The sequence below is a fragment of the Culicoides brevitarsis genome, chromosome 1 (genome assembly GCF_036172545.1).
Source record: "Culicoides brevitarsis isolate CSIRO-B50_1 chromosome 1, AGI_CSIRO_Cbre_v1, whole genome shotgun sequence".
In the NCBI taxonomy this organism is placed as follows: domain Eukaryota; kingdom Metazoa; phylum Arthropoda; class Insecta; order Diptera; family Ceratopogonidae; genus Culicoides; species Culicoides brevitarsis.
The window spans coordinates 15,186,050-15,209,331 of NC_087085.1; the positions used below are offsets into that span (position 1 = coordinate 15,186,050).

The following is a 23,282-nucleotide window of genomic DNA, read 5'->3' on the forward strand; positions in this document are numbered from 1 at the left end:
TTAAAACGTTGAAACGAATGCAAAGCACATAAAAACATGTCTGGATTATTTTTTGTGTAAAAATCTTTTTCTAAACAGTAGTCTCTTCACTCCACTATTAATACATGTTTTGTTTCTCATTATGCTTTCAAAGTTAGTTTCCTGTCTACCGTTCAACATAATAATCATCATCATAATAAATAGCCAGCAAGAAGTAACGAAAAATCAGATCGCGTGTTTAATGTTTCTTCAAACATTCTTTTTTTTTGCATACTTTGTAACGGAGCCTACGTGACCCATCCTTATCTCTGCGAACAGCAAACAGAGAGGAGAAATTTACGTTGAAAATTGATTATATTCAATAAATTTTAAGTAAAAAACAGATCACACGCCCACAGCGTCAAGTAAAAGTATCAACAACATGTCTGGGGAGTCGTTACTTGATACGTTGATGAATGATTACCTATACTTTGCATGAGCATTGCCAACAGTTTGATGACAGGATTTCAACAGAGTGTCATTCGATACTTTTTTAACATTTAATAAATGCATTTCCTGAAATGTCGTAATGGCAGATAATCTTCGGTCACCGCGTTATTTTGCGTCATCGACACTGAAGTAGTAATAATATACATTAAGCCTAATTCGGTTAATTTAATGTCCCCTTTTTGTATCGAATTATGGAGTAACAAGTACGTGCGTAAATGGACCAGATTTGTTATAATATGCTAATCCCGTTCCATGAAATTATTATTTTCCATCAAAGCAGCAGGTACTACCGAGAATAATGGCCTTTTTCATATCTTTATCTCTTTTTGTTGTGGTTATAACGGCAAAAAGACCATAAAAGCTGCTTTTTCTGACATTGCAGCCCTTCTTTTGTTCGCAAAAAAAAAGCATAGTGAAGTCGTAAAATCCCATGACTGACTGAAAAACTCATCGGATATGGTAACTCGTTTCCACGCCTTCGTAGTTTTCACTTTAAAAATTCTATGAAATTACCTCTACTAATTTTTTATCAGCATTTTTTTTTTCTATAAAGGCAAAAAATATTAATAATAAATACGAGTAATGCAAAGGTTTCCTGAGGAAATGCAATTATTTTTTTATTTATAGATTAAACGATGTTCATACACGTGAAAAAAAAGAGTCTCCGACATGAACATATGAAGACTATTAGTAAAACCCGTTCAAGACTTGAATAGTCTTTTATTATCATTATTATTGCTATTATCATCATCAGAGATACTCCATAGAGGTCTGGCTGGATATGTAGGAAATTATAAAAAATACAACATTTTTAAGTATTTTTTATAGAAAATTAGTAGTTGCGGATAAAGACACTTTTAATAAAGTTTATATGCGTCTGGTTGGGTCAAGAGACTTTAATGGCTTATTTTAACTTTGTAACTTTTTTTTTCAATGTTATGCTGATTGAATATTTTGCGTAAAAAGGTGTAATTAGAGAATTAAGTTTAATGCTTTAATTAGAGGCGTTGATAAAACTTGATTGAAATTGAGTGAGTGGTAGAAATTTTTGCAGACTTTCATGACAAACTTTAATTGAAGAGATGGAAATAGCTTTAAAAATTGATGTTTGATGACAAAAAAATATATGTTGATGATAATTTTATTATATTTTTAATAGTTTTGGAAAAAAAATAATCAATTTCGTGATTGATTTTATTTATTTATTATTTTTTTTTTAATTTTTTGAGTTTTATAAATTATTTTTTTGTTTAAATTAAAAACATGATATAATTTATTTACTATTAAATTTAATACAAAAACAATAAGAACATAAATTGTTTATCCCATATTTTTATGTTAAAATTTATATTTTCAAAATTTGTAAAAAAAATTACATTAAACTATATTAAATGCTCAAAAAAGCATCCAAAAATGGTTTAAAAATGGTTTTAATATTTTTTAAACAAAATATTTAATTTAAAAAAAAACAAAAAATAATTTTAAAGTAATAAATAATTAAATTTTTTATGAAAGGTTAAATAAAAAATTAATTTAATTGTAACTTAATTTACATTTTTTTTTCAAACAAAAATTAAAGTTTCCCAAAATTTAATCAAGGGAACAAAAATAGTGTGTCCAAAGCTTGAGCTTGCTTGCTTGAAAGCCTAAGTCTTGAAATTCAAATTTAGAGAAATAATAATTAAAATTGATTAAAAAACTTTGAAATTTAAATTAATTTACAAACTTTTATTTAAAAAAAATTATTAATTAATTAAACGTATATTTGTAATTTTTAATAAATTTCATTAAAATTTAACTTATTTAAATTATTTTTTAAATCAATTCAATTTAATTTAAGTGTTTAAAAATTAATTAAACTTCAGTTGAGTAATTTTAAATTTTTTTCGGTATCTGACTAAATTTTTTAAATTTTAAGTTTAAAATTTTTTTATCTTCTTTTCAAGAAATTCTTCAAAAATCTTTAAAAATAATTTTTTTTAATTTTTTTTTAAATAATATTTTTTTCTACAAATTTGCTTCAAGAATAAAATAAAATTTATTAATTTCAACTAAATTTTCTAAAAAATCAAGTTCGCAATAAATTTAATTAATTTATTTTTTTCTTAATTATTTTAATAATTAATAAATTAATTTAATTTAATTAGTTTAAAATTAGTAAAAAAAATAATTTTTAATTTTTTTTTATATTTTCAAAAATTCTACAATTTTAAAATTTATAAAACATTAAATAAAATAATAAAAATACAAATTTTCTGACCTTCATTCCATTTTTTGCGATATCTCGCACCGCTAAAGCCGATTAATCTCGAAACTTGTCTTGATATGCGTCAAAAAATGTTGAGAAATATCCTTGCACGCAATGCAATGCCATTCCGCAGCACAAAAAAAAGATAAATTACAGATATCATACATACACATAATAATTATATGCAAGCAACGTCAATTTCACGTCAATATACACACACACAACATATACTCGAGACTCGCAAAGAATTTCCCTAAAGCAACATTGTTCTTGTTTGCGGTTTCCATAATATTAAATAATTGGATTAAATTCACAAAACATACTCGTTCTGCGTGAAAATGTAGATGGATGCACAAAAGTTGTTGTAAACTATTTTTGACCACCATTAAATTAAGTTAGAATATATGTTTAGCAAAATGTTTTGTTTTTGTGAACAAAAATATTTTTGAGTTAGGTGTGAACAAAAGTCAGTAGTATGGGAACGCTCGACCATTTCCTCCTCCAGAAATTGCAATAAAATATATATAATTTTATTATTACAACAACAAGAGAATGTGGAAAGAACTCACACATAAATCTTGTAACCTTTCATACACTTGTTCGTTTTATTGTTTTTTTGCCTGCTTTCTTGCTTGAGTAAAAGCAGTGGACACGAATTACGTAACGGTGCGCGCTAAAATGCACGTCGCATCGTAAAAAGAGAGCTCCTCATTAAATGATACGGTAACAGACAGCAGCGGTGGTCGGCAGTTTGCTAGACAAGCCGAAAAGAATCTGGATTGCAGTGCAGCCAAGCGAAAACATAATAATAATAATGTTAATACAGCAAAAGACAAGAAACACTTGAAAACTACTACCTAGGGCAATTTTTATTGTTTCAAATCTGCTCTTGAAGAGATTTATAACTCTACTATTACGGAGCAATGAAAGAAAGATAGAAACAAGACAGACAATGACAATTACTGTATTTTCTTCAAGAACTTTTTCGTAACAAAATTTTTTTGGTAGTTTGAACACTTGAGAAATTTTTTTTTTAAAGTTTGGAGATTTTCACAAATATATTCGTGACTCTCCTTATGAAGTCTAAAAAGCCACTAATGTACCAAAAAATTAAATAATTAACACTTTATGTACTCGTTAATGACTGCCAATGCCTCGGAATCACGACACACACGAAAATATTGAAAAATTATCATCTCACCAAATTAAGCAGTTATTTTGAATGCTCACAGCGGACAACTGAGCAACGTACCTAAAAAAATCATGAAAATTACTCTCATCCCAGAGAGTGTAAATATTATATACATACCGAAAACAGCCTAAGTACACGGAAAAAAAGTTAATTTGTTCAGTTTAAAAGTTAAAATCTCTAACATTAAAAATATATCAATTTAATGTTAAACTATTAGAGTTTAATGTTAAATTTTATAATTATAACTATATATATAATTAATTATAATAATAAAATATTAAAAATATAAAAAAATATATAATAATATATAAAAAAATTTTTTATTAAAATAATAAAAAAAAATAAAATTAATTAAATTTAAATTTATTTTGTTCGAACTAGATTTATAATTATAAATTTTATAATTTTATAATTATTTATAATTATATAATTAAAATTTGTAGAATTACTTAAAAATTTGAATAAAATTGACTAAAATCAAAAAAATTATGATACATATTTTTAATATTTTTGGGGTAAATAAATTCCAAAACAAAAATTAAAATAGTTTTGTATATAATTTTTTAAATAAACTTTTTCCATGTCTGCTTTAACATTAAACCAGAATGAAAAAATCCGCTATTAATTTTTATGAAAAATTCATATTTATATTTTTCTTCCTTTTTTTAGAAGTTTTAGGTTAAGAAACAATAAAAAAACAACAATTTAAAAAATTAAATTATTTGAAAAAATTCTGAGGAAAAAAATTAAAATTAAAAATTTTTAAATTTTTTATAATTGGCTTAAACTATCGTTAGAATGCAATAAAAATATTAAGATGAATGTGTATCAATCTTATCATTACTAAATAGCCTATTTCTTTAAAATTTTGGTTTAATGTTAAATTCTGAGAATTTTAAAGTTAAACTGAACGAATTTCAATTTTTTTCCGTGTATGTAGAACCACAAAATATATAAAAAATCATTGTTTACGTTTTCTTTTATTTATACTTTTTTTATATTCAAAAACACTTGTTACTTGGATTTTAACAAATGTTAAGACAATCGTATACAGTCTCGCAGTCGTACGATTTATGCGGTAAAGTGTAACAGATTCAACTAGTAGGTAGTATGTGAAATTTGTATATAAAAACCACAATTTAGTTTAACTTGTACTTCGGTTCTAGACGGTTTATTGTTTTATATTTTTTTTATTTTTTGAAGTTCTTAAATAAATATTTTTTTATTTTTCTTGGACCTACCAATTTATTCAAAGCGCGCGTTTGACTATTGTTGAGAAAAAAATAATTGCTTGAGAAAAGCTATTTAATAATAATCATAATAAGTGTGTGCGCCCATTCTCATGATATTATTTTGAGAGAAAAAAAATAAAATAACAGAAACCGCTATCAAGTGATGAGAGACATCCCTTTTCTCGTACATTTCTGCGAAACAATGAAAAATGTTTAATGTTTATAGATAAATAATGAAGAAAAAAAACGAGAATGGAATTCAAATTATACGTGTTGAATTAAAACGACGACAAATTACGAAATAAAAGAAATAAATAAAACAATCAAAATGCGTGTTCATACGAGCATGCGGCAGCTGAAGAAGCGAATTAAGAAGAAGAATAATGCGAGAGGTACATGTAAATTTTATATCAAAAAAAAAAGTTTATCTTGTCCCAATTAATTGTGACACCTTGACAACATCTCACACACACACACACAACGTCTTTACTTTTTACAACTTTATCAATAAATAAATAAACTTTCGGCATTAAGGAAGAAAATGAACAATGAACAAAAAAAAAGTTGCAGTGAAGGAAAAATCAATCAAGATTCATAAACAACAAGAAACTTTCTTGTGCGATAGATAACTCACGGTAACTTTTTCGGAAACGTCCATGGAGAAACATGAAGACGAGCAAGAAGAAAAACTTTAAACTTTACCTTTTGTGCTTATGTTACACGTTTGGAGCGCACTGATTCGGAACGAAGTAGTCTCGAATGTAAATAATGTGAGAAATTCTGCCGAATAGTAGCATGTGTTGTTGTTATTCTTACGTAGCATGTAATAAGTTGAGTTTGTCTGTGCTTGGAGAGTAGGGAAAAGCAGAAGAAGTTTAAAATGTTGTAGAAATTTATTTTAACGGCTGTATGTTAATTATTTATGTGCTAAAAATTTATTGTTATGATGGTAATTTAAATAAGGCAAAATTGTTTTTTTTATCACTTTTTTTTTTTGGGGAAATTAAAACTAATGATCGATGACTTGAAAAAACTTGTTAGGCGGCTTTTGTGTGAAGTTTTAATTTTTATTTAATTTTTCGTTTTGATTTATTAAAATTTAAAATAAAAAAAAAATTAATTAAAATAAATTAAATAATTTATTAATAAATTATTACCTATTTATTTTATTAAAATAATTATTTGTTTAATTTATTAAAATTTATTTTAACTCAGATTTATTTAAATTTAAAAAAAAACCTAAATAAAAATTAAATAATTTATTAATAAATATAAATAATTAATAAAATAATAATTTATTTTTTATAATTTAATAATAATTAAAAATAATTATTTGTTAAAATTTATTTTAACTCAGATTTATTTAAATTTAAAAAAACGTAAATAAAAATTTTGAAACTTAAAATTTAAATAAATTAATTTACCAATTTTTTTTATTATTCAAATTTATTTTATTTTAATGAGTTAGGGGAAAACGGGGTAAATTCGCACAGCAAATTTCCATTTTGTAGCTTGGAATCCTAACTTTAATTTACTGTTAGTCAACTTTGCTCTAAATGTTGTTTTTATGCTCAATATAGACGATTTTCCAAAAAAAGTCACACGGGGCAAATTCGATTTTTACGGGGTAGTTTCGAACAGTCACTTAAAATGGCTCTAAATGTCACATAGAACACGAAAAAATCAAAATTTTTTAAATTTTTGAAAAGTTCAGTCAAATTTAACTTTTACCCATATGAACTTTTTTTGTCCTTCAAACGGACTTCAAGCTACAGCCAATTGAAAAAATTGTAATTTTTCATGCATTTTGTATGGAAAATTTCCAAAATTCGCAAAATTGTATGAATGTGCGAAGGTGCCCCGTTTCGGTTTTAATCACATTTTGGTTCGTAGAATTTTTATTTATGGAGTTAATTTAAAATTTCTAAATAAGTAGAAAGAATGTCCAATTTAACTTTGAAGCTTTTATATTTTTCCGGGCCATTTTAGTGAAAAGTCGAAAATTTACAAAGGACCCTCAAAAACACATTTTTCAAGTTTTCTCCAATTTCAAGAAAATTTTTCAAAATTTGTTTTTGGGTGTTTAATTGGCTTTAAAATGCCGTCATTTTGGCATTTTTAGATTTTTGATTTAATAGGGGTGTCCGAAGGTGCCCCGTGTGCGAATTTACCCCGTTTTCCCCTATATTTTTTTCATTTCTTAACAAAAGAAAACGTTAATATTTCAATTTAAAATCAAAATTTTTTAAAAATAGAAGAAGTCCATTAAGACAAAACTTTAAAAATTAATGGACTTCTTAATTTTAAATTTAATACATATTTAAAGGATAAAAATTTTACAGATTCTATTAAATTTCAATTTTTAAAAAACATTTTTGATAAAATATCCATTTTGGTCTTTAAAAAATGCATATAAAAAATTTAAAATGGATTAAAATATCAATTTAAAAAAGTGTAAAAAATTAAATTTTGTCAATTACCAACATGATTTTAAAATCAACCGCAATGTTTTTCATGCATTTATTCCCGAAAAATTGGTTGTCTGTGTTTATTTTAAAACATTCATGTCACCGTTGAACACTGGATTTGCTAATTTTACATTCTGACCACCCATTAACTCTTGTAAATTAGACAGTAATTCCTATAATTAAACCAATTTATCCCCAAAATATTTGATTATATTATCATTTATAATTACACACAAATATTATCCTCTTTATTATTTTGCATGTAGTTGAACGAGGAGATGACGGATTAAAATTTTCAGCTGCGGAAAATTTTAAACGAGCAAAACCACTGCTGCCTCCCCAGTATAAAATGCCACCACAGCCCATAATGCAACACTACAACGATTCGCAGCAACTGCCAGGTGCGGCAATAGAAACCGTTCCACACAATCTCCGTACACACTCGTCGAAATTTCCGGTAAGTGCTCACATTCTCACATAATCAACATTAATGGCATGTGATGTGCATTTGTAATTTAATTCTTTGTCTTTTTTCGGTCATTTACATTTGTGCAGATTGAACGCGAACTCATTTTGTCCAGTGATAACAAGAATGCGTCGAAAATGTCTCTGGCATCTGGTTTGCATCAATTTCTGCCACGAATGACGGGCAATAATGCCGTAACGGCTGTCACAATGACGCAAGATAGCCCAGTGAAGCATCAGATTCAGGCATGGAATCAAATTAACCATTCGCCGATGGATGCGACGATGCAACAAATGGCAATGGCGCGTCCAACACAGATGCCCGAAGATGTGACAGCACTCGTAAACAACGAAAATTATAACAGCAAAGATAACAGAGATGGAAAGAATGCCGTTGCGAAAACGTATCATACCATCAAAGATATCATTTCGAGTAAATTTAAAAAGGATCAAGTTACAGCCGGAAGTTTGGATGAGTTGAATAACGCAACGACGTTTCAGCAGCAAATTGTGCAGCAACAACGCATTTCGCCGTATGCCGTGAAGAAACCACGTCCCGAGGACATGCAAATGTACGGCAATGGTCAACAGCGTCCCAATACCGACTCACCCATTTACTTGCAATCGAATGCGATGAGTTCCCAGCAGTATATTAACTCACAAATTCAGGCGCAACGAGCAGCATCACAGCCACACTTGCATATGACGAGTTACGATCCGGCTGCTTATCTGCAACAACAACTGCAAAACCAAACGGCGCCGATGCCAAATGAGCGTCGCGGCTCATTGGATAACAATATCGAGGTAACAGACTCCGATGACGGCGGTTTCATCAACAAAGGTCATCATCGACGATCGAATCGCACGCCAGTCGAAAATTACTTAACTCCAAATGCTCAAAGCTACTATGAAAAACAAAAAACTCCGCAATTTTCGGCTTACAGACATGGAATGGTCGAACACGTCAACGAAAAACGTCATTTGCAAAATGACCCGCAAAATGGAAATGAAAGCGGGAGAGAATCTCGCAACAATTTGATTGAAAGAAAACAAGCAACACCCATCAACAACACGTCAGACTATGAAAAAGGCGAACATTTTAGCTCAAATGTCGATTCTGGACGAGAAAGTCTCGCTTATACGCCTGGATCACGTGGAAATACTAACACAGGGCAGCACAATGGCGATCAGAACGTCGATGGAAATGACTCGGAATGGGTCGATGTCATCGATTCTGAGCTGAAAAACATTCTGGAGCCCGGAATGCAAGAGATGAGTTTGAACAAAGAGCAATCAGGAAGGAATAGTATGTCTTCAGCATCACCCCAACTGCCACATATCATGGGACCGCCAAATAATAGACCTCATAAGTCATCACATGTAAGAATTTTAAATGAAATTTTTATGAAAATGTCTTAAACTTACCTTATTTTTACAGCAAATGAATAAAAATGACAAACAAGAATACGGTACGGACAGCTATAACCGCGCTGGGAACGTCTCAAAACCAATAGCTCCAAGCAAGGGATTTCCAAGTGCCAGTTTGCAACAAAAGCGCCAAGATATGAACGGTATTCCGATGAAAAAACAAGTTGAACAGTCACTTTTGAAGCGTCATCGTAAGTAATTTCATCAATTTTTCAATAAAATTTTTTTAAAAATAATTTTTTATCATTTCAGTATTTGGTCTCGATGTGGATATGACTTCAACTACGACACGTTCATTTGATCTCGAGTCACTTTTAGGCATCGGACAATCCGTAAGCGATTCTGAAACGGATACCAATGGTCTGCGAAATATCAAATACCAACTCGAGGGTCTCGAGAACATGTATTCCGAAGTGCTGAAGATGCTCAAGTCACGTCGACCTCAAATGGGGGACAATTCGTCGCGCGGGATGTCACGAAGGCGTTACGGAAGTATCTCGTCGTTACCTTCGAGTTCCGTTAGTGGGCGTCCTATACGAGATAAAAAGCGAATAGATGAGAGAAGGAAAATTAGAGATATTAAAGTGAGTTTTTAAAGAATTTTTTTGATTTTTTACCTTAATTTAATTAATTTCAGGGCATCAACAAGCGCTTCCAGAGATTAGAATCACACGTTGTCACATTAGCACGAAGTGTCGCTCATTTATCGTCCGAAATGAGATCGCAACACCTCGTAACCCAAGAGATTGAGATGCTCAAAAGCGATATTGCGGGTCTACGGTACGTTTATTTTTTGAATTTTTGACATGCAAATCAATTAATTTGAATTTTTTTTGCCACAGGAACCAAAATAATCGATCGTCAATGTTCTTCCACAACAATGGAAACACACAAATGACTGCAATGGATCGTTCGCAACCGCCCGAAGCACCGAACCTAACGAACCCAAAACGTGTCAAAAAACTAACGAAATTTTTCGGTGATGATCCGCCACTACTGCGTTTATTCCTGCGAAAACTAGGATACGAGGTAACAAAAATTCATCTCTTTAATTGATATTTATACATGAATGCATGGAAAAAGTCGCCGTTGGCGAAATTTCGTGCAAAATTTAATGCGGAACCAAAGTTTCGTTTGTGTTCGGCATCATTATTTAATGTAACTTTTTCCTTTCGTTGTTTCGTTAAAGACAACACGAGAGGAAAAAGTGAACCACAAATGTACAAATCTTTATACTTTTTCTTCTCATTACATATTTACAACACAAAAACCAGAAATACGCTCAACTATTTGAACAAGAAAAAGTTGGAATGATTGAATTACCGTATCTAAGTGAGGAACGACTACAGAAAATGGGCGTACCGCTAGGTCCTCGACTACGTATTCTGCAAGAAGCTCAAATCTCGTTATGCAAGGACACAACTTTGTGTATACTTTAGACACCGGCAACGGCTATAGTGATAAACTTTTTTTTTTGTATTTATTTAGTACTTTTGTATTCTCATTTGATTTACGAATTCGGCTAAAAAATGAATTTAAACAGAAAAATTGCCGTATTTCGTGGTACTTAGCCTTCCTTACTTTTACGTAGCAAAATAAATATTTTTATAAGTTTTTTTTTCGTATTATATAAATAAATAAATTCAATAAATTTTGTAAAAAAAAACTTTTTCTTGGATTTTTATGGAAATTTTGTTCGATAACGAGGTAAGTTATGTAGTTTGAAGAGCAGGCATTGCATTTTTTGCTTAAATATCAATCAAAATTTATGCAATGAGTTCTTTTTCTGGCAGTACAGGAAATAAATCCTCCTATGATGTCGTTTACGGATCAAAATTTAGTCCTCGATACTCCAAAAGTCCCTCAAAGAGCTCAAAAAAATCCTCAAAAGTCGCCGTAAATCGCTCAACCACGGGATCAACAACTCGAATGTCCTTCTTCGGCACAGAAAAAAGTGATGCAAAAACGCCCCAATTGCATAAACGACTCACAAAGGAAAATATTGAGAAACTTTTCTTGCATTTTCGTGAAAATGACGAAACCAATAAGAAAATGGATCGTTGCGAATTGCGAGATACCTTTGAAAAGTTCAACATTTACTACACAGATGATGAATTTGAGAATTTGTTCCTGAAAATTAACACGGATCGCGATAATTTGGTTGATTGGAATGAAGTTGTCTCGTACATGTTGATCGGATTCGAAGATGACTTTGGCGACAAAGCGAATGAGTCGTTGGATCCGCCGATCAAGGAAAAACCTGTCGTTCGACGAACGCAACAAAGGCATCACATTGTGAGAATTGACTTTTTGCCGACTGTGCTTCCGGGACAAAGTGTTAATATGAAGCAAGGGATTTTTGTGTCGATCGCTCTTGATGGTGCCGTCAATTTTTACGATCTGGATTGGGAGTTGCAGCGTGTTGGAAAGTCACCAAGTCGTAAGTTTATGAATTTTTTAACTGAAATTAAAATTAAAATTAAAATTAAAATTAAAATTAAAATTAAAATTAAAATTAAAATTAAAATTAAAATTAAAATTAAAATTAAAATTAAAATTAAAATTAAAATTAAAATTAAAATTAAAATTAAAATTAAAATTAAAATTAAAATTAAAATTAAAATTAAAATTAAAATTAAAATTAAAATTAAAATTAAAATTAAAATTAAAATTAAAATTAAAATTAAAATTAAAATTAAAATTAAAATTAAAATTAAAATTAAAATTAAAATTAAAATTAAAATTAAAATTAAAATTAAAATTAAAATTAAAATTAAAATTAAAATTAAAATTAAAATTAAAATTAAAATTAAAATTAAAATTAAAATTAAAATTAAAATTAAAATTAAAATTAAAATTAAAATTAAAATTAAAATTAAAATTAAAATTAAAATTAAAATTAAAATTAAAATTAAAAGGCAATTTTTTAATAAAATTTTTAAATTAAACGAAACTATTTATTAATAAAAATTTCTCCTGTCTACATTTTTTATCTTTTTAAGCAACTCTCAAATGGGCTCGAACGCAAGTAACTGACGGCATATGTCTCCCCGATGTCCGTATCATTTGCATTGCATCCACTGAACGTGATCTCCGTTTTTACGAAACAACAGCAAATAGTTACTCCCTAAAATTACAAATAACTCAACTTCCTGAAGTCGTCAACACCCTTCATTACTACTTCAACGTAAAAGATCCCAATTCTCGTCTTACCTTGGGCGATAACAAAGGCTCCGTTCGTGTTCTGACATTCGCATCTGAAGGTCGTGGTCCCTTCAAGAGCAACAGCGGAGCTCTTGTAACAACTTTGAAATATCCTGCCTTGTTAAAAACCAATCCGCACTTCCAAATAATCGAATTTAATCATTTGCACGACGATTTTGTGCTGCAAGTCGAATATATCCCTCATTAAATGGCATTTTATCGGTTGCCGAATCAAAAACACAAAAATCAATGTATTTATTAGATCTCGGAGTACGAAGAAGTATAAAAGCCTTCAAAGCCAATGAAGGAGTTTCATGTTTTTGTTACGATGAAGCGTCAAATATAATTGCAACAGGAGGTCCTGACTTCATTGTTCGTTTATGGTCGCCATTTACACCGCAAAAGCCGTTTTGTGTCTTTTCGGGACATAATTCCGGGATTTCCTTCATTTTCCTGCAAGATAACGCGAAAAAATGTTATTCCATGGATAATGCAAAGATCATTAAAGTATGGGATGTTGAGGGACAATTTTTACTTCAAACATATATTTACCTCATGCAATGCTTTCCTGACAGAGGAAAGCTCCATATTCCGATGAAAGCGTATTATAGCGACATAAAAAGACAAATGGTAGTCGCTTCAGGGAATTTCGCGGTTATGAGTTGTTGCCCTCTGCTGAGACTTGATTTAACTGACGGCAATACTCACACAAAACCTGTCTCAATTGTGCTTTATAATCGTTTATTTGACGTCATCATCACCTGTGGCTTCGATTCTTTCATCATTGTATGGGATTCTAACACCGGCTCTCGGCTAAATCTCATTAAAATGGCACATTCGAGAATTTTGCACGGCGAAAATATGCGAGTTGAGATCACAGCTGCTTGTTTCGACCCAAAAGATCAACTTTTACTCACAGGAGCTAATGATGGCACTTTAAAAGTTTGGAATTTTAACAACGGATTTTGCGTCAGGCACATGTCAATAAGCTCCGGAGCCGAAGTTACCGCAGTATTTTGGGTGACAGATCGAATTTTAGCTGTTGGATGGGATCGTCGCGTCACGGAATTCGCTGAAGTTGGCATCGAAACGGAATATCCCTTAGGTAAACAATGGGACATCCAGCATAGCGATGATATCTTATGTGCTGCAATTTCCTGCCATAAAGTTCTCGTAACGGCAAGTTATAATGGTGACATTGTCTTTTGGCGATCGGAAACGGGACAACCTTTTAAAAAATTCAACATTGAAGAACCAACAACGTCAATTCGCATTCAGTATGGCGGCATGAAAAAAGTTGAAACGGAACAACGAGAAGAAAAATCAGAATTATATAAAATGACACATCGATTGAGTTACTTACCGCAATATATGAAAATTCAACAACAGGGATCCTTATTGTCGGGCCTCGGAATGAAGCATCGCAAAATTTCAGTCATCACTTTACCAACTTTAGCGAGCCAAGTTCGTCAAATGTCCGTTCAAGCGATGGTTTTTCTCGAATCTCGTCCTTTTGAACCGAATTACGGGACTTTATTAACGTCTCTTGACAATGGAAAAGTGCTTGTTTGGAATCACACGAAATTCGGAGGGTACTTGAAACAATTTAACGCGATTCATATGGCTGGCGACAGTGTTAGTTACATGTCAACTGGCGAAAATGACACATATCTCTTCACGGGAACAGTTCGTGGTTACATCAAAACATGGCTCTTAACCAATTATTGCGTTCCATCGGAGTCACATGTGCATATCTCGATGCCGCAGTTACGACTGCAATTCCCGTTTCTAATTAAAACGGCATTTTTGGGACGTGCAAAGAGATCCGCGAAAACGCAAAAATTGCCAATGTTAGTGAACTCGTACAAGGCACACACGAAACCTATTATGAACATAACTTACATTGAGAGACGGAAAATTTTACTTACCTCAAGCAGTGATTGTTCCGTGCGTTTGTGGACATTAGGGGGACAATATTTGGGAACACTCGGAAGTCCAATTCCAATTGCGGAAGTAAAAACTGGTTCATTTTTCCATAAAAATTTTAGAATTCCTCCAGATATTAAACGAGAAGCCAGTTTTACGACACTTCAGGTACTCACAGATGGCGAAACGCATCCGGTATTTAGAAAAGCGATTGAATTGGTTGAAGAAACGGAAGATACTCCAGAGCAAAAGGAACGGAGAAGATGTATTTATGGAAAAAGCTTGAAAGAACCGATTTTGGGGAAACATTTTTCGTTGCCAAAAGCGCCGTCGGTTCAAAGTGCACCGCAAATTGATACATCATTACCACATGTAAAGGTTTTTTTGATAAATTTTCAAAGAAAAAAATATAATTTTTTTTTTAATATATTTTTTAGATACCAATTTACGCTCATTTGAATGTTTCATAAGATGAAGGACGATTAAACAAATAAAGGATTGATTGGAAATAAATTGTTTTAATTTCACAGTTATTTTTTATAATGTTACATAATTCATGCAGTGGCATTTATGACGAAAATAACTCAAAAAATTATTTAGAAATTAAGAGAAATTTCAAACAAAAGCGCATTTTCAAAAGAATTTGTGAACTCTTGTTCCAAGTCGATCAAAAATCAATTAATTTTCACACAAATTTTATTTGAATGAAAAATAATTAACTTTTTATTATATTTTATTTTATTTTTTTTTAATTCTTTAAACTTTTTCAACTTTTTTTTATTAAAGAAGTTCTATTTTCTAAAGATTTTTAAACTTTTCAACAAGTTTATTAATGTCAAAAATAAAAAAACCACTACAATGTTCAAACAATTTGCAAATTATAATTTTTACTCAATTTTAACAGATTTTTTTTTATCTTTTTTGCCTATTATTATTTTTTTTTTTTGTTTGAAAAATGTTTTATTGTTTATTTATTATTTTAAAACATTTTAAAATTTATTATTAAAAAATGGTAAGTAAAAACTTGTTTATTTAATTTTAAAATATTTTAAAAAATTTGCTATTAGGTATTAATTTTTTAATTGATTAATTAAATTAATTAATTAAATTTATTAAAATTAAAATTCTTAATAAAAAAAAAATAATCTAATTTCCAATAAAATTTTTAATAATGAACTAACAGACAGACAAATTGAATTTTTGAACATTTTCAAATATTCGCCTAAAAAAGAATAATCAAAAAATAAGCGACATCCCTCCATGGCATGATTAAGTTTACGGTTCATAAAAAAATTGTAAGTCATTATACCTGTTGTTGTAACTTCCATTCGTGCCGCTTAATCACCGTTCTCAAGCTTATCCAAACACCGCACGTCTCAAGTCTCCCCAAGCTCGCTCCAAACTTCTTCGCGGCACGAGGCAATTTAAAAATTTATTTCAAACAAAAAAAAATTGTCATTTATTTTATGAATCAAGTTTGCCAACATTATTAAATCTACAGCACGAGCACCGAACGGGTGCAGTAAAAACAACAAACATATTTGTGTTTATTAGCTTTCTACCCGTTCGTTATCTGTGCATACCGGATTGCGTGTCTCAAGGAATAAAAATACACAAAATATACAAATTGAATGAGCGAATATTTTTTTTTTGTCTATTTAAAAAGTTAGTTTTGTAGGCAATAATAAAATTGTTTTTATATTGTGATATAGTGCATGTAAAGATGTACGACAAAAATTGTCCTTATACCTTGTGCCAGTGTCGAAGCGAGTTCGAAGGAGGAAATCGAAAAATGCCGTTATGCTTATTATACTCCTATTATTTTGCCGTAGATATGTTTCTATTAAGAAATATTGTATATCATATTATTTTTATTTTTATTATTAAAAAAAAATACGAAAAAGAAGGAGGTTGTGGTTTACCTTTGCAGCTTAGTGTAGTTTCTCAACGAAAGGATTTGACATAGATTTTAGTATTAATTTAGCTGTCGAGGACTTCGCATGAAAGCGGAAAATATTGTCATATTAAACGTCGACAAAGAAACATCAAAGAGCGACGGCAAGAGTTAAGCATTCAACAAGGTGATTGATTGAAAATAAAATTGATTGAATTTTAATAAGTACTTGTGGAAGTGATTAAGAGCCGATTAAAAATTGACTTTCTTTGAACTTTGATCAATTCTGATTAAAATTAATTTCTGTGTAATTCACAGAATTATAAAGAAACTAATTTGAATTTATTAAGAGATTATGCAAAATTAAGTTTAATTCAAATATTTTATGGAATATAATAAAATATAAATTATAAAAAAATATAAAAAAATAGATTACAAAAATAGTGAAAAAAAAAATAATAAAATTTTGTTCTTTACAATTTAATAAAAAATATTAATACATAATTTAAAAAATGTAAATTGATAGTTACTAAAAAAGTTAATAAATAAAGTTAAATAAGTCAATAAAAAATAATAAAATATGTAGAAAATTTTTTTAAAACTGTTATCATAAACAAAGATTACTTAATAAAAAAATTCTACATTTTTTGAAAAAAAAAAAAATTAATTAAAAAACTAAAACTTTAGATTTAAAATTTTCTTTAATTTCAACTGAATATCAATTTATAAGTATAACTTTTAAAAAAATAAATTTTGATGTTTTATTTAGAATTATTTTTTTTTTTAAATATTAATTTTTTTTATTAATTAAGGCCGCTCCAAATGAAATCAAAAAAGTTTTGTCCAAGAATTTTTGAAAAAAAAAAAAATAAAAAATTTTGAAATACTTTTTTTAAAAAACTAAAACAAAATGCCAACTTTTTAAAAAATTAATCAATATTTTTTTTTAAGTTTTTTACATTGAATTTGTGTATTAAGATTGATTTAAAAAATTTTTAATAAAATTGAAAAAAAAAATGTCAAAATTTTTCAACATATTTTCGGCTTTTTAAAAAAAAATTTTTAAATTTTTTTAAAAATTATTTAATTAAAAAATTTTATGTTGAAATAATTTTTTAAAACTAATGAGGATTAATAAAAAAATGTACATTTTTTGAAAAAAAAAAATAAATTTTATTAAATAACTAAAAGGAATTTTGAAAATGTGTAACTTTTTTTTTATTTTAATATTTTTTAAAAATTTAACTTTTAATTTAATCGGTAAAACTATTTAATTTAGATATTTTAATTAATTTTTTTTTTAATTTTATTTTTTTAATTATTAATTAAGTAAGTAATTACTTAATTATTTATTTTGAAAAATAATATAACCAGGAATTCGAAAATTATTTATATTTTTAACAGTTTTTATTTTATTTAAAGTGAATTTAATTTTTTAAATTAATTTTTATTTTTTAATTAATTTTAATACATTATTTACATGAAATTCTTTGATATCAAAATAAAACTTTTAATTTAAAATGAAAATTTTTTAAAATTAAACTCCATTCAGTAATGGAGACGTCTATTCATTATCAAAAAATTTTTATGACTCAACCCCGAGTTGCGATAAAACCTAGATAAAATAATTTTATTATCCATTAAAACTTCATCTTCACATCCTTTAATGAATGAAAATAACATTTTTTTTCTACTTTTTCATTACAGCCTTTGACTCAAACAAACAATGAATCGTTCTGGAAACCGCGGAAAACGACGACGACGAACGCGTGCCGAAGATGCAGCTGTAAGGTAAAAACTTTTCTTGGAAGTGTCAATGCAAAAGATTATATTTTTCTTGCAAATTCCCCCTTTAACAGCTGTCGCCTTCTGTGTGATGAGGGAAATAATCAAATGAAGATTGGCAATGAACATAAAGCTATGTCGTTATTTGCGAAGGTGAACTTTATCAAAATAAAAACAATAAACTTTATTTATTTCCTACTAAAAAATGTGGAGGTAAAAAAAAGAGTAAATCAAAACAAAAAAAGTTATTGTTCAGTAAAATTTTTGATACTACTACCGGCACGTGGCTTAACGGAAAAATTACTTCAAGGTCGCTTTTCTTCAAATTTTTTATAAAAAAAAGCATGATCGAAGCTTTTTTCATCGTTTCTACGTCAAAGTCTCACTAACACCCGATAACGTGTGAAAAAAACGTGAATGAAAACGAAAACAACTTTTTTTTTGCAGCAATAAGATGCAATCGATTTCGAATTTGTTTTGTTTCCATAGATGCCATTCTTGTTTTGTTCAATTTTTTTCATCGTCACTCCAGTCATGTGTGTTGGCTGAAGTGTTTTTTATTGAGACTTTCACACGTTCTGTCGAAAAAGTCCTTTTCGGGTCCTTTTAACTGCTAAAAGATGGGAAAAGAAAATCCAAAACAAGAAAGACGTGGCTCGGAGCCAAAGGAGGAACATCGGGAAGTTCCGAAACCACGTCCCGCAAGGTTTAATTTGCCTTCCATCTTGGACCTTACCAAACTGAAAAAGAAACGCCCGTACAGTGTCTACGATGAAGTAAGGATTTTTCGGGAATTTTCGACTCCTGAAGTTAAATGCCTCAAAAATTAAATTTTAGGTCTATTGTGATAAAGATCGAGCTGCTGCCGTGAGCATTGGCGACTTTGATATCAAAAAAAGGTTCAAAAATAGAAATTGCGACTTAATTTTTTTTAATGACCTAATTTTTATCAAAATAGCTTGAACCAAAAGAGACAAAGAGATCGCACCGCAGAGGTTCAAGTAGCGGAAGAACAAGATCCGAGCAACTTGATTGCCTTGGGAATGCGAGAAATTAAAGGGAAAAATCTGGACAATGGCGTTTTGTTTTTGACAAAGGCAAATTTTTTACCTCCTTCATTTTTTTTAGTGAAAAAGTATTTTTTTCATATTTTTTTTTTCTATGAAATTATTTTTTTCTTAAGATTTTTTTTTTAATTAAAATATTTTTTTTCAAATTTTTTTTTTAAATATTTTTTTTTATGAAAAAATTTTTTTTCTTAAGTTTTTTTATAGAAATATTTTTTTCTTAAGTTTTTTTTTATGAAAATAATTTTTTTCATAATTTTTTTTTTATAAAAATAAGTTTTTTCATAATTTTTTTTATAAGAATACTTTTTTCTCATTTTTCAGGCACTTGAAATTTGTCCTACAGACACAAATGCTTTAATTGCTCGAAGTAACTGTTATTTGCAACTTGGAGAACCAAACAAGGCCCTCGAGGATGCCGAAACTGCTATAAACGCTGATAAAACGAACATTCGTGCAATTTATCAAAAGGCAGAGTCACTTTACTATTTGGGACAATTCGAGCATAGTCTCATGTTTTTCCATCGTGGACATAAAATTCGCCCGGAATTAAAGAATTTTCAATTAGGGATTCAAAAAACTCAAGAAGTATGATTTTTTTTTAATTTTTTACAAACTTTTAATTTAAAATTTCATTTTTAGGCTATTGAAAATACAATTGGAGCCCAAGTTCGAGCACCCGTAAGTCGTGCAAAAACAGCTGGCGGCAAGAAACGCAGCTCAAAAGCCGATCCCGAGAGAATTGCCGCGCGAAAATTATTGGGAGAGCTCTTCGTGGACAAGGAATATCTCGAAAAACTCCTCAAACATCCGGATCTCGTGAAAGCAGACACCAAAACGGAAAATGTCTCCGAATTGGCACAGGATGCCATTAATTTCTTGAACAATCGTCAAGAGTTTTGGCGTCAACAGAAAAAGTGTGGCGGCATGTTTTCGGACAAAAAGTTGCTTAACGACACGGAAAATGTTCCGGGATGGCTTTAAAAAGGCGTTTTTTGATGTTGTCTTAAATGTTGTAGCTTTGCACATTGTTAGTGTTTTATGTTACTCGCTTAATTGCAAGAAAAAAAATGAATTGATGTTAATTGTATGGCTTTAACTTTCTTTTTATTATTATTGATGTGGGTTAATTTGCGATAATTTGAGCCCTATAAACAGTCAACGAACCAAAAACTAATTCTAAAAAGCTCTACTTCTTATTGAAAAGACTAGGTGACCATTTTTTGACTGCCGGAGTGCCTTGTTTCTCCCTTTCCTCTCGATCCTTCTCCTCGATCTCTTGTAATTTTTTGAGGTTGTCTTTGAATTTTTCGAGGGGATTACTGAAATCGCGATAATAGTGCAAAACTTCACGCACATCGTCCACATCTGAGGTAGCAACGGTCTTCAAGAACGCCACCAACTCCAGCAACGTCGTGTCATGATCATTTCCGTCCCATTTCGGGATGACAAAGGCATTGTCGGGATGCAATTTCACCGAATTCGGATCCCAATCCACGACAATGACCCGTTTGAGATCCCGATTAATGTTATCCAGGTTCTTCACGTGATGCCCATCGACGAAATGTGTCGCGTCGCGCACCAAACGATACATTATATAGCCATTGGGGTCAAGCGCATCCAAAATGGGAAACACTGTGATACCCTGATCCGCGGTATAAACGACAATTTCAAAGTGACGCGCGAGTTGTTCCAAAAATTGATCGACGCCGGGACGTTTCTTGAAGCGCCATCCCGTTTTATACGTCCAATCCGGATGCACAAGTAGTCCTTTCATCTCCAGCACGAGCGTGTATTTCGGTTGAATGTACGGGTATTTGAGGGGATCGGGCAGCAGGCGTTGCGCTGATGGTTCTTGAATGATTTTCTGATAATAAGTCATCGATTTCCACATGCGACGGAAATACTGCTCGACAATTGGCAAGTGTGTGAACTCATCTTCGATCTCCTTGCCTTCCGCATCTGTTTCGGGCGATCCGAAATCAATGACAGTCCAGATAGCCATCACGCCAGCTGATGCTGCAAAAGCGTACATGCCATATTTCATTCGTTTATTTGATTTTTCCTTCTCTTTTTTCTCCTCTTCTTCGCGTTTTTGCTCCTCGCGAGCCTCTTCCTCGGCTTTTGCATCCACCGCTGTTTGTGGAAAGAGGGTCGAGATGATTTTCGGGCCTGTTGGTTGTTGAGGGGTTTGTGGCGGAACTAAAAAAAACATGAAAAAAATTAAAATTCGCGAAAAAAAGAAAGAAAAACTTGAAAAAATCTCACCTTGCTGCGAGGACGACATATGCCGACAACATTGAAACACTTGTCTCGTGGAATATCTGCGACAATTCTTCACGACAGTCTCGCCATACGATCGTCCCGTCATCGAACATCCCGTTTTCACGGTCTGCAATAGTCTCAAGATGTTCCTTTGAGCCATTTTACGGTTTTACGGGGCTGAAATAATCCCATGCAATTCAGATTTGGTTATTTTGCTGCTGTCAAATCGGCATATGACATAACGAACCAGTCCCAAATCTGTCAATCTGCATGCGTTTTCACTCGAAAACTAAAATTTTTCGAATTAATTGAATTTTCACGTCTAAATAAAGAAAGAAACGCATTTAAAATGTTACGAAACATCATAAAAAGTGTCCAGCTCCAAAGATTCAATGGAAAATTTGCGAATCTTTCCTTAAATTCCGGTAAAAAATGACAAAATCTAAAGTTTTTTCGACAAAACTTGTCAACTTTTATCATTTTTTATTTCAGTTCGAACATTGTACTCTGCCGAAGCCCTCGGTATCAACAGTTACGAAGCCGGAAGATCCCGGACACAATCGAGCTTTGTCTCTAGCGCGGATCGTTTCAAGGAGAAAATGTCAGAATTTTGCTCAGATGATTCCAAAAATATGGTTTTCTCGGATGATTTGAAGAACATGGTGCACTTGGCGGAGAAACAAGACATCCCGTTGGTCGTTAAGATGTTACAAAAGTTTGTCAGTCAAAACAGTAATCTCCGTTTCGGAAATTACGTCTTCGGACCCGTGATAATGCGAATGTTTTACTTCTTCGATGACCCCGACACGGCATTGCAAGTCTTCAGAGATCCCAATTGCGAGGGATTATTCAATCAATGGAGCTCGTATCAGATTTTGTGCGACTTGTTGTACAAAAAGGGTCGGTATCAAGATGTTTTGGATGTTTATGACATCGTGAAGAAAAATACGGTCGACGCTAGTTTCCCAAAACACACGATAATTCTCGTTCTTGGGTCTTGTTACAAGCTAAATACGCCCGAAAGTTACAAATATGCCTTGGAATTGATGCGGGACATGAACAGCAAGGGTCATATTCCGATGCGGCGCAGTGTAACGTTCGCTGCTGGATTGGCGCTTGCCCAAAATGAGCCCCAAGTTGCGTTGGAAATGCTTCTCGGGACAAAACAACAGAATTACATCACCGTAAGGAACATGAAAGTGGTTGCCATGTTGGATTTGGGACGTGTTGAAGACGTTATCCCGATTTTGCGGAGCATTTTGGAGGCACCCGTGGGAGCGTCGATGCACAAACAGACGTTCTGTATCGACGTTTTGGACCGCGTGCGAAAGGAAATGGAAAAAGTTAACGATAAAGAATTGAAACTCGATTATGAACGCATCGACAGATATCTCAGGGAACACGAACATGTGAGCCAAAAATCGATTGACGAACTTCTTTGTGCCGAAATCGAGGTGCAACGTAACCCGCCAAACGAATACAATAGAAATAAAACGTTCATTAATGCGAGTTTCCAACGCGATTCGAGAGACAGGTACAACAAGAGACCGTATCAGCAACACTCGAGACAAGCACAACGTCCCGGATTAAATGAAATGTATTGAACGAAATGATTTTTTAGCAGAGTTTAAATAGAAATT

General features: G+C 31.0%; 5 protein-coding genes across 5 annotated transcripts; 4 read left to right on the forward strand and 1 right to left on the reverse strand.

The window, feature by feature from the left end:
• The first annotated feature begins 5,468 nt into the window (after positions 1-5,468).
• LOC134837323 (uncharacterized) lies at positions 5,469-11,087 on the forward strand. The gene is made up of 8 exons (XM_063852694.1): positions 5,469-5,532; positions 7,875-8,065; positions 8,164-9,453; positions 9,512-9,692; positions 9,754-10,085; positions 10,139-10,281; positions 10,344-10,530; positions 10,776-11,087. Exons 1-8 carry the CDS (start codon positions 5,469-5,471, stop codon positions 10,938-10,940), a joined length of 2,553 nt encoding a protein of 850 aa, XP_063708764.1. The 3' UTR covers positions 10,941-11,087.
• Positions 11,088-11,274: 187 nt separating this feature from the next.
• Positions 11,275-15,101, forward strand: LOC134837324 (WD repeat-containing protein on Y chromosome). The gene is made up of 4 exons (XM_063852695.1): positions 11,275-11,941; positions 12,504-12,782; positions 12,968-15,003; positions 15,069-15,101. The coding sequence occupies exons 1-4, from the start codon at positions 11,275-11,277 to the stop codon at positions 15,099-15,101; spliced, it is 3,015 nt and encodes a 1,004-aa protein (XP_063708765.1).
• Positions 15,102-16,647: 1,546 nt separating this feature from the next.
• On the forward strand, positions 16,648-20,452 carry LOC134836976 (outer dynein arm-docking complex subunit 4). Its single transcript, XM_063852276.1, has 5 exons — positions 16,648-16,712; positions 18,233-18,316; positions 18,385-18,463; positions 19,702-19,965; positions 20,020-20,452. Exons 2-5 carry the CDS (start codon positions 18,252-18,254, stop codon positions 20,359-20,361), a joined length of 750 nt encoding a protein of 249 aa, XP_063708346.1. The 5' UTR covers positions 16,648-16,712; positions 18,233-18,251; the 3' UTR covers positions 20,362-20,452.
• Positions 20,453-20,462: 10 nt separating this feature from the next.
• LOC134836975 (mitochondrial import inner membrane translocase subunit TIM50-C-like) lies at positions 20,463-21,854 on the reverse strand. Its single transcript, XM_063852275.1, has 2 exons — positions 21,646-21,854; positions 20,463-21,579 (listed from the first exon to the last, which is right to left on the reverse strand). Exons 1-2 carry the CDS (start codon positions 21,800-21,802, stop codon positions 20,567-20,569), a joined length of 1,170 nt encoding a protein of 389 aa, XP_063708345.1. The 5' UTR covers positions 21,803-21,854; the 3' UTR covers positions 20,463-20,566.
• Positions 21,855-21,897: 43 nt separating this feature from the next.
• Positions 21,898-23,246, forward strand: LOC134831166 (pentatricopeptide repeat-containing protein 2, mitochondrial-like). The gene is made up of 2 exons (XM_063844830.1): positions 21,898-22,067; positions 22,135-23,246. The coding sequence occupies exons 1-2, from the start codon at positions 21,992-21,994 to the stop codon at positions 23,244-23,246; spliced, it is 1,188 nt and encodes a 395-aa protein (XP_063700900.1). The 5' UTR covers positions 21,898-21,991.
• The last annotated feature ends 36 nt before the right edge of the window (positions 23,247-23,282 follow it).

What these genes read in the sequence shown, in the direction of transcription:
- LOC134836975 (XM_063852275.1), bottom strand. Translation starts at nt 21,802, where the DNA reads ATGGCTCAAAGGAACATCTTGAGACTATTGCAGACCGTGAAAACGGGA. An exon ending in TATGTCGTCCTCGCAGCAAG is followed by an intron (nt 21,580 to 21,645) that starts GTGAGATTTTTT and finishes TGTTTTTTTTAG; the next exon opens with TTCCGCCACAAACCCCTCAA.
- LOC134836976 (XM_063852276.1), top strand. Translation starts at nt 18,252, where the DNA reads ATGAATCGTTCTGGAAACCGCGGAAAACGACGACGACGAACGCGTGCC. An exon ending in CTATGTCGTTATTTGCGAAG is followed by an intron (nt 18,464 to 19,701) that starts GTGAACTTTATC and finishes CTCATTTTTCAG; the next exon opens with GCACTTGAAATTTGTCCTAC. An exon ending in GGATTCAAAAAACTCAAGAA is followed by an intron (nt 19,966 to 20,019) that starts GTATGATTTTTT and finishes TTTCATTTTTAG; the next exon opens with GCTATTGAAAATACAATTGG.
- LOC134837324 (XM_063852695.1), top strand. Translation starts at nt 11,275, where the DNA reads ATGAGTTCTTTTTCTGGCAGTACAGGAAATAAATCCTCCTATGATGTC. An exon ending in AGGTCGTGGTCCCTTCAAGA is followed by an intron (nt 12,783 to 12,967) that starts GCAACAGCGGAG and finishes TGTATTTATTAG; the next exon opens with ATCTCGGAGTACGAAGAAGT. An exon ending in TTGATACATCATTACCACAT is followed by an intron (nt 15,004 to 15,068) that starts GTAAAGGTTTTT and finishes TATATTTTTTAG; the next exon opens with ATACCAATTTACGCTCATTT.
- LOC134837323 (XM_063852694.1), top strand. Translation starts at nt 5,469, where the DNA reads ATGCGTGTTCATACGAGCATGCGGCAGCTGAAGAAGCGAATTAAGAAG. An exon ending in CACACTCGTCGAAATTTCCG is followed by an intron (nt 8,066 to 8,163) that starts GTAAGTGCTCAC and finishes ACATTTGTGCAG; the next exon opens with ATTGAACGCGAACTCATTTT. An exon ending in TGCGAAAACTAGGATACGAG is followed by an intron (nt 10,531 to 10,775) that starts GTAACAAAAATT and finishes CACAAAAACCAG; the next exon opens with AAATACGCTCAACTATTTGA.
- LOC134831166 (XM_063844830.1), top strand. Translation starts at nt 21,992, where the DNA reads ATGTTACGAAACATCATAAAAAGTGTCCAGCTCCAAAGATTCAATGGA. An exon ending in GAATCTTTCCTTAAATTCCG is followed by an intron (nt 22,068 to 22,134) that starts GTAAAAAATGAC and finishes TTTTTATTTCAG; the next exon opens with TTCGAACATTGTACTCTGCC.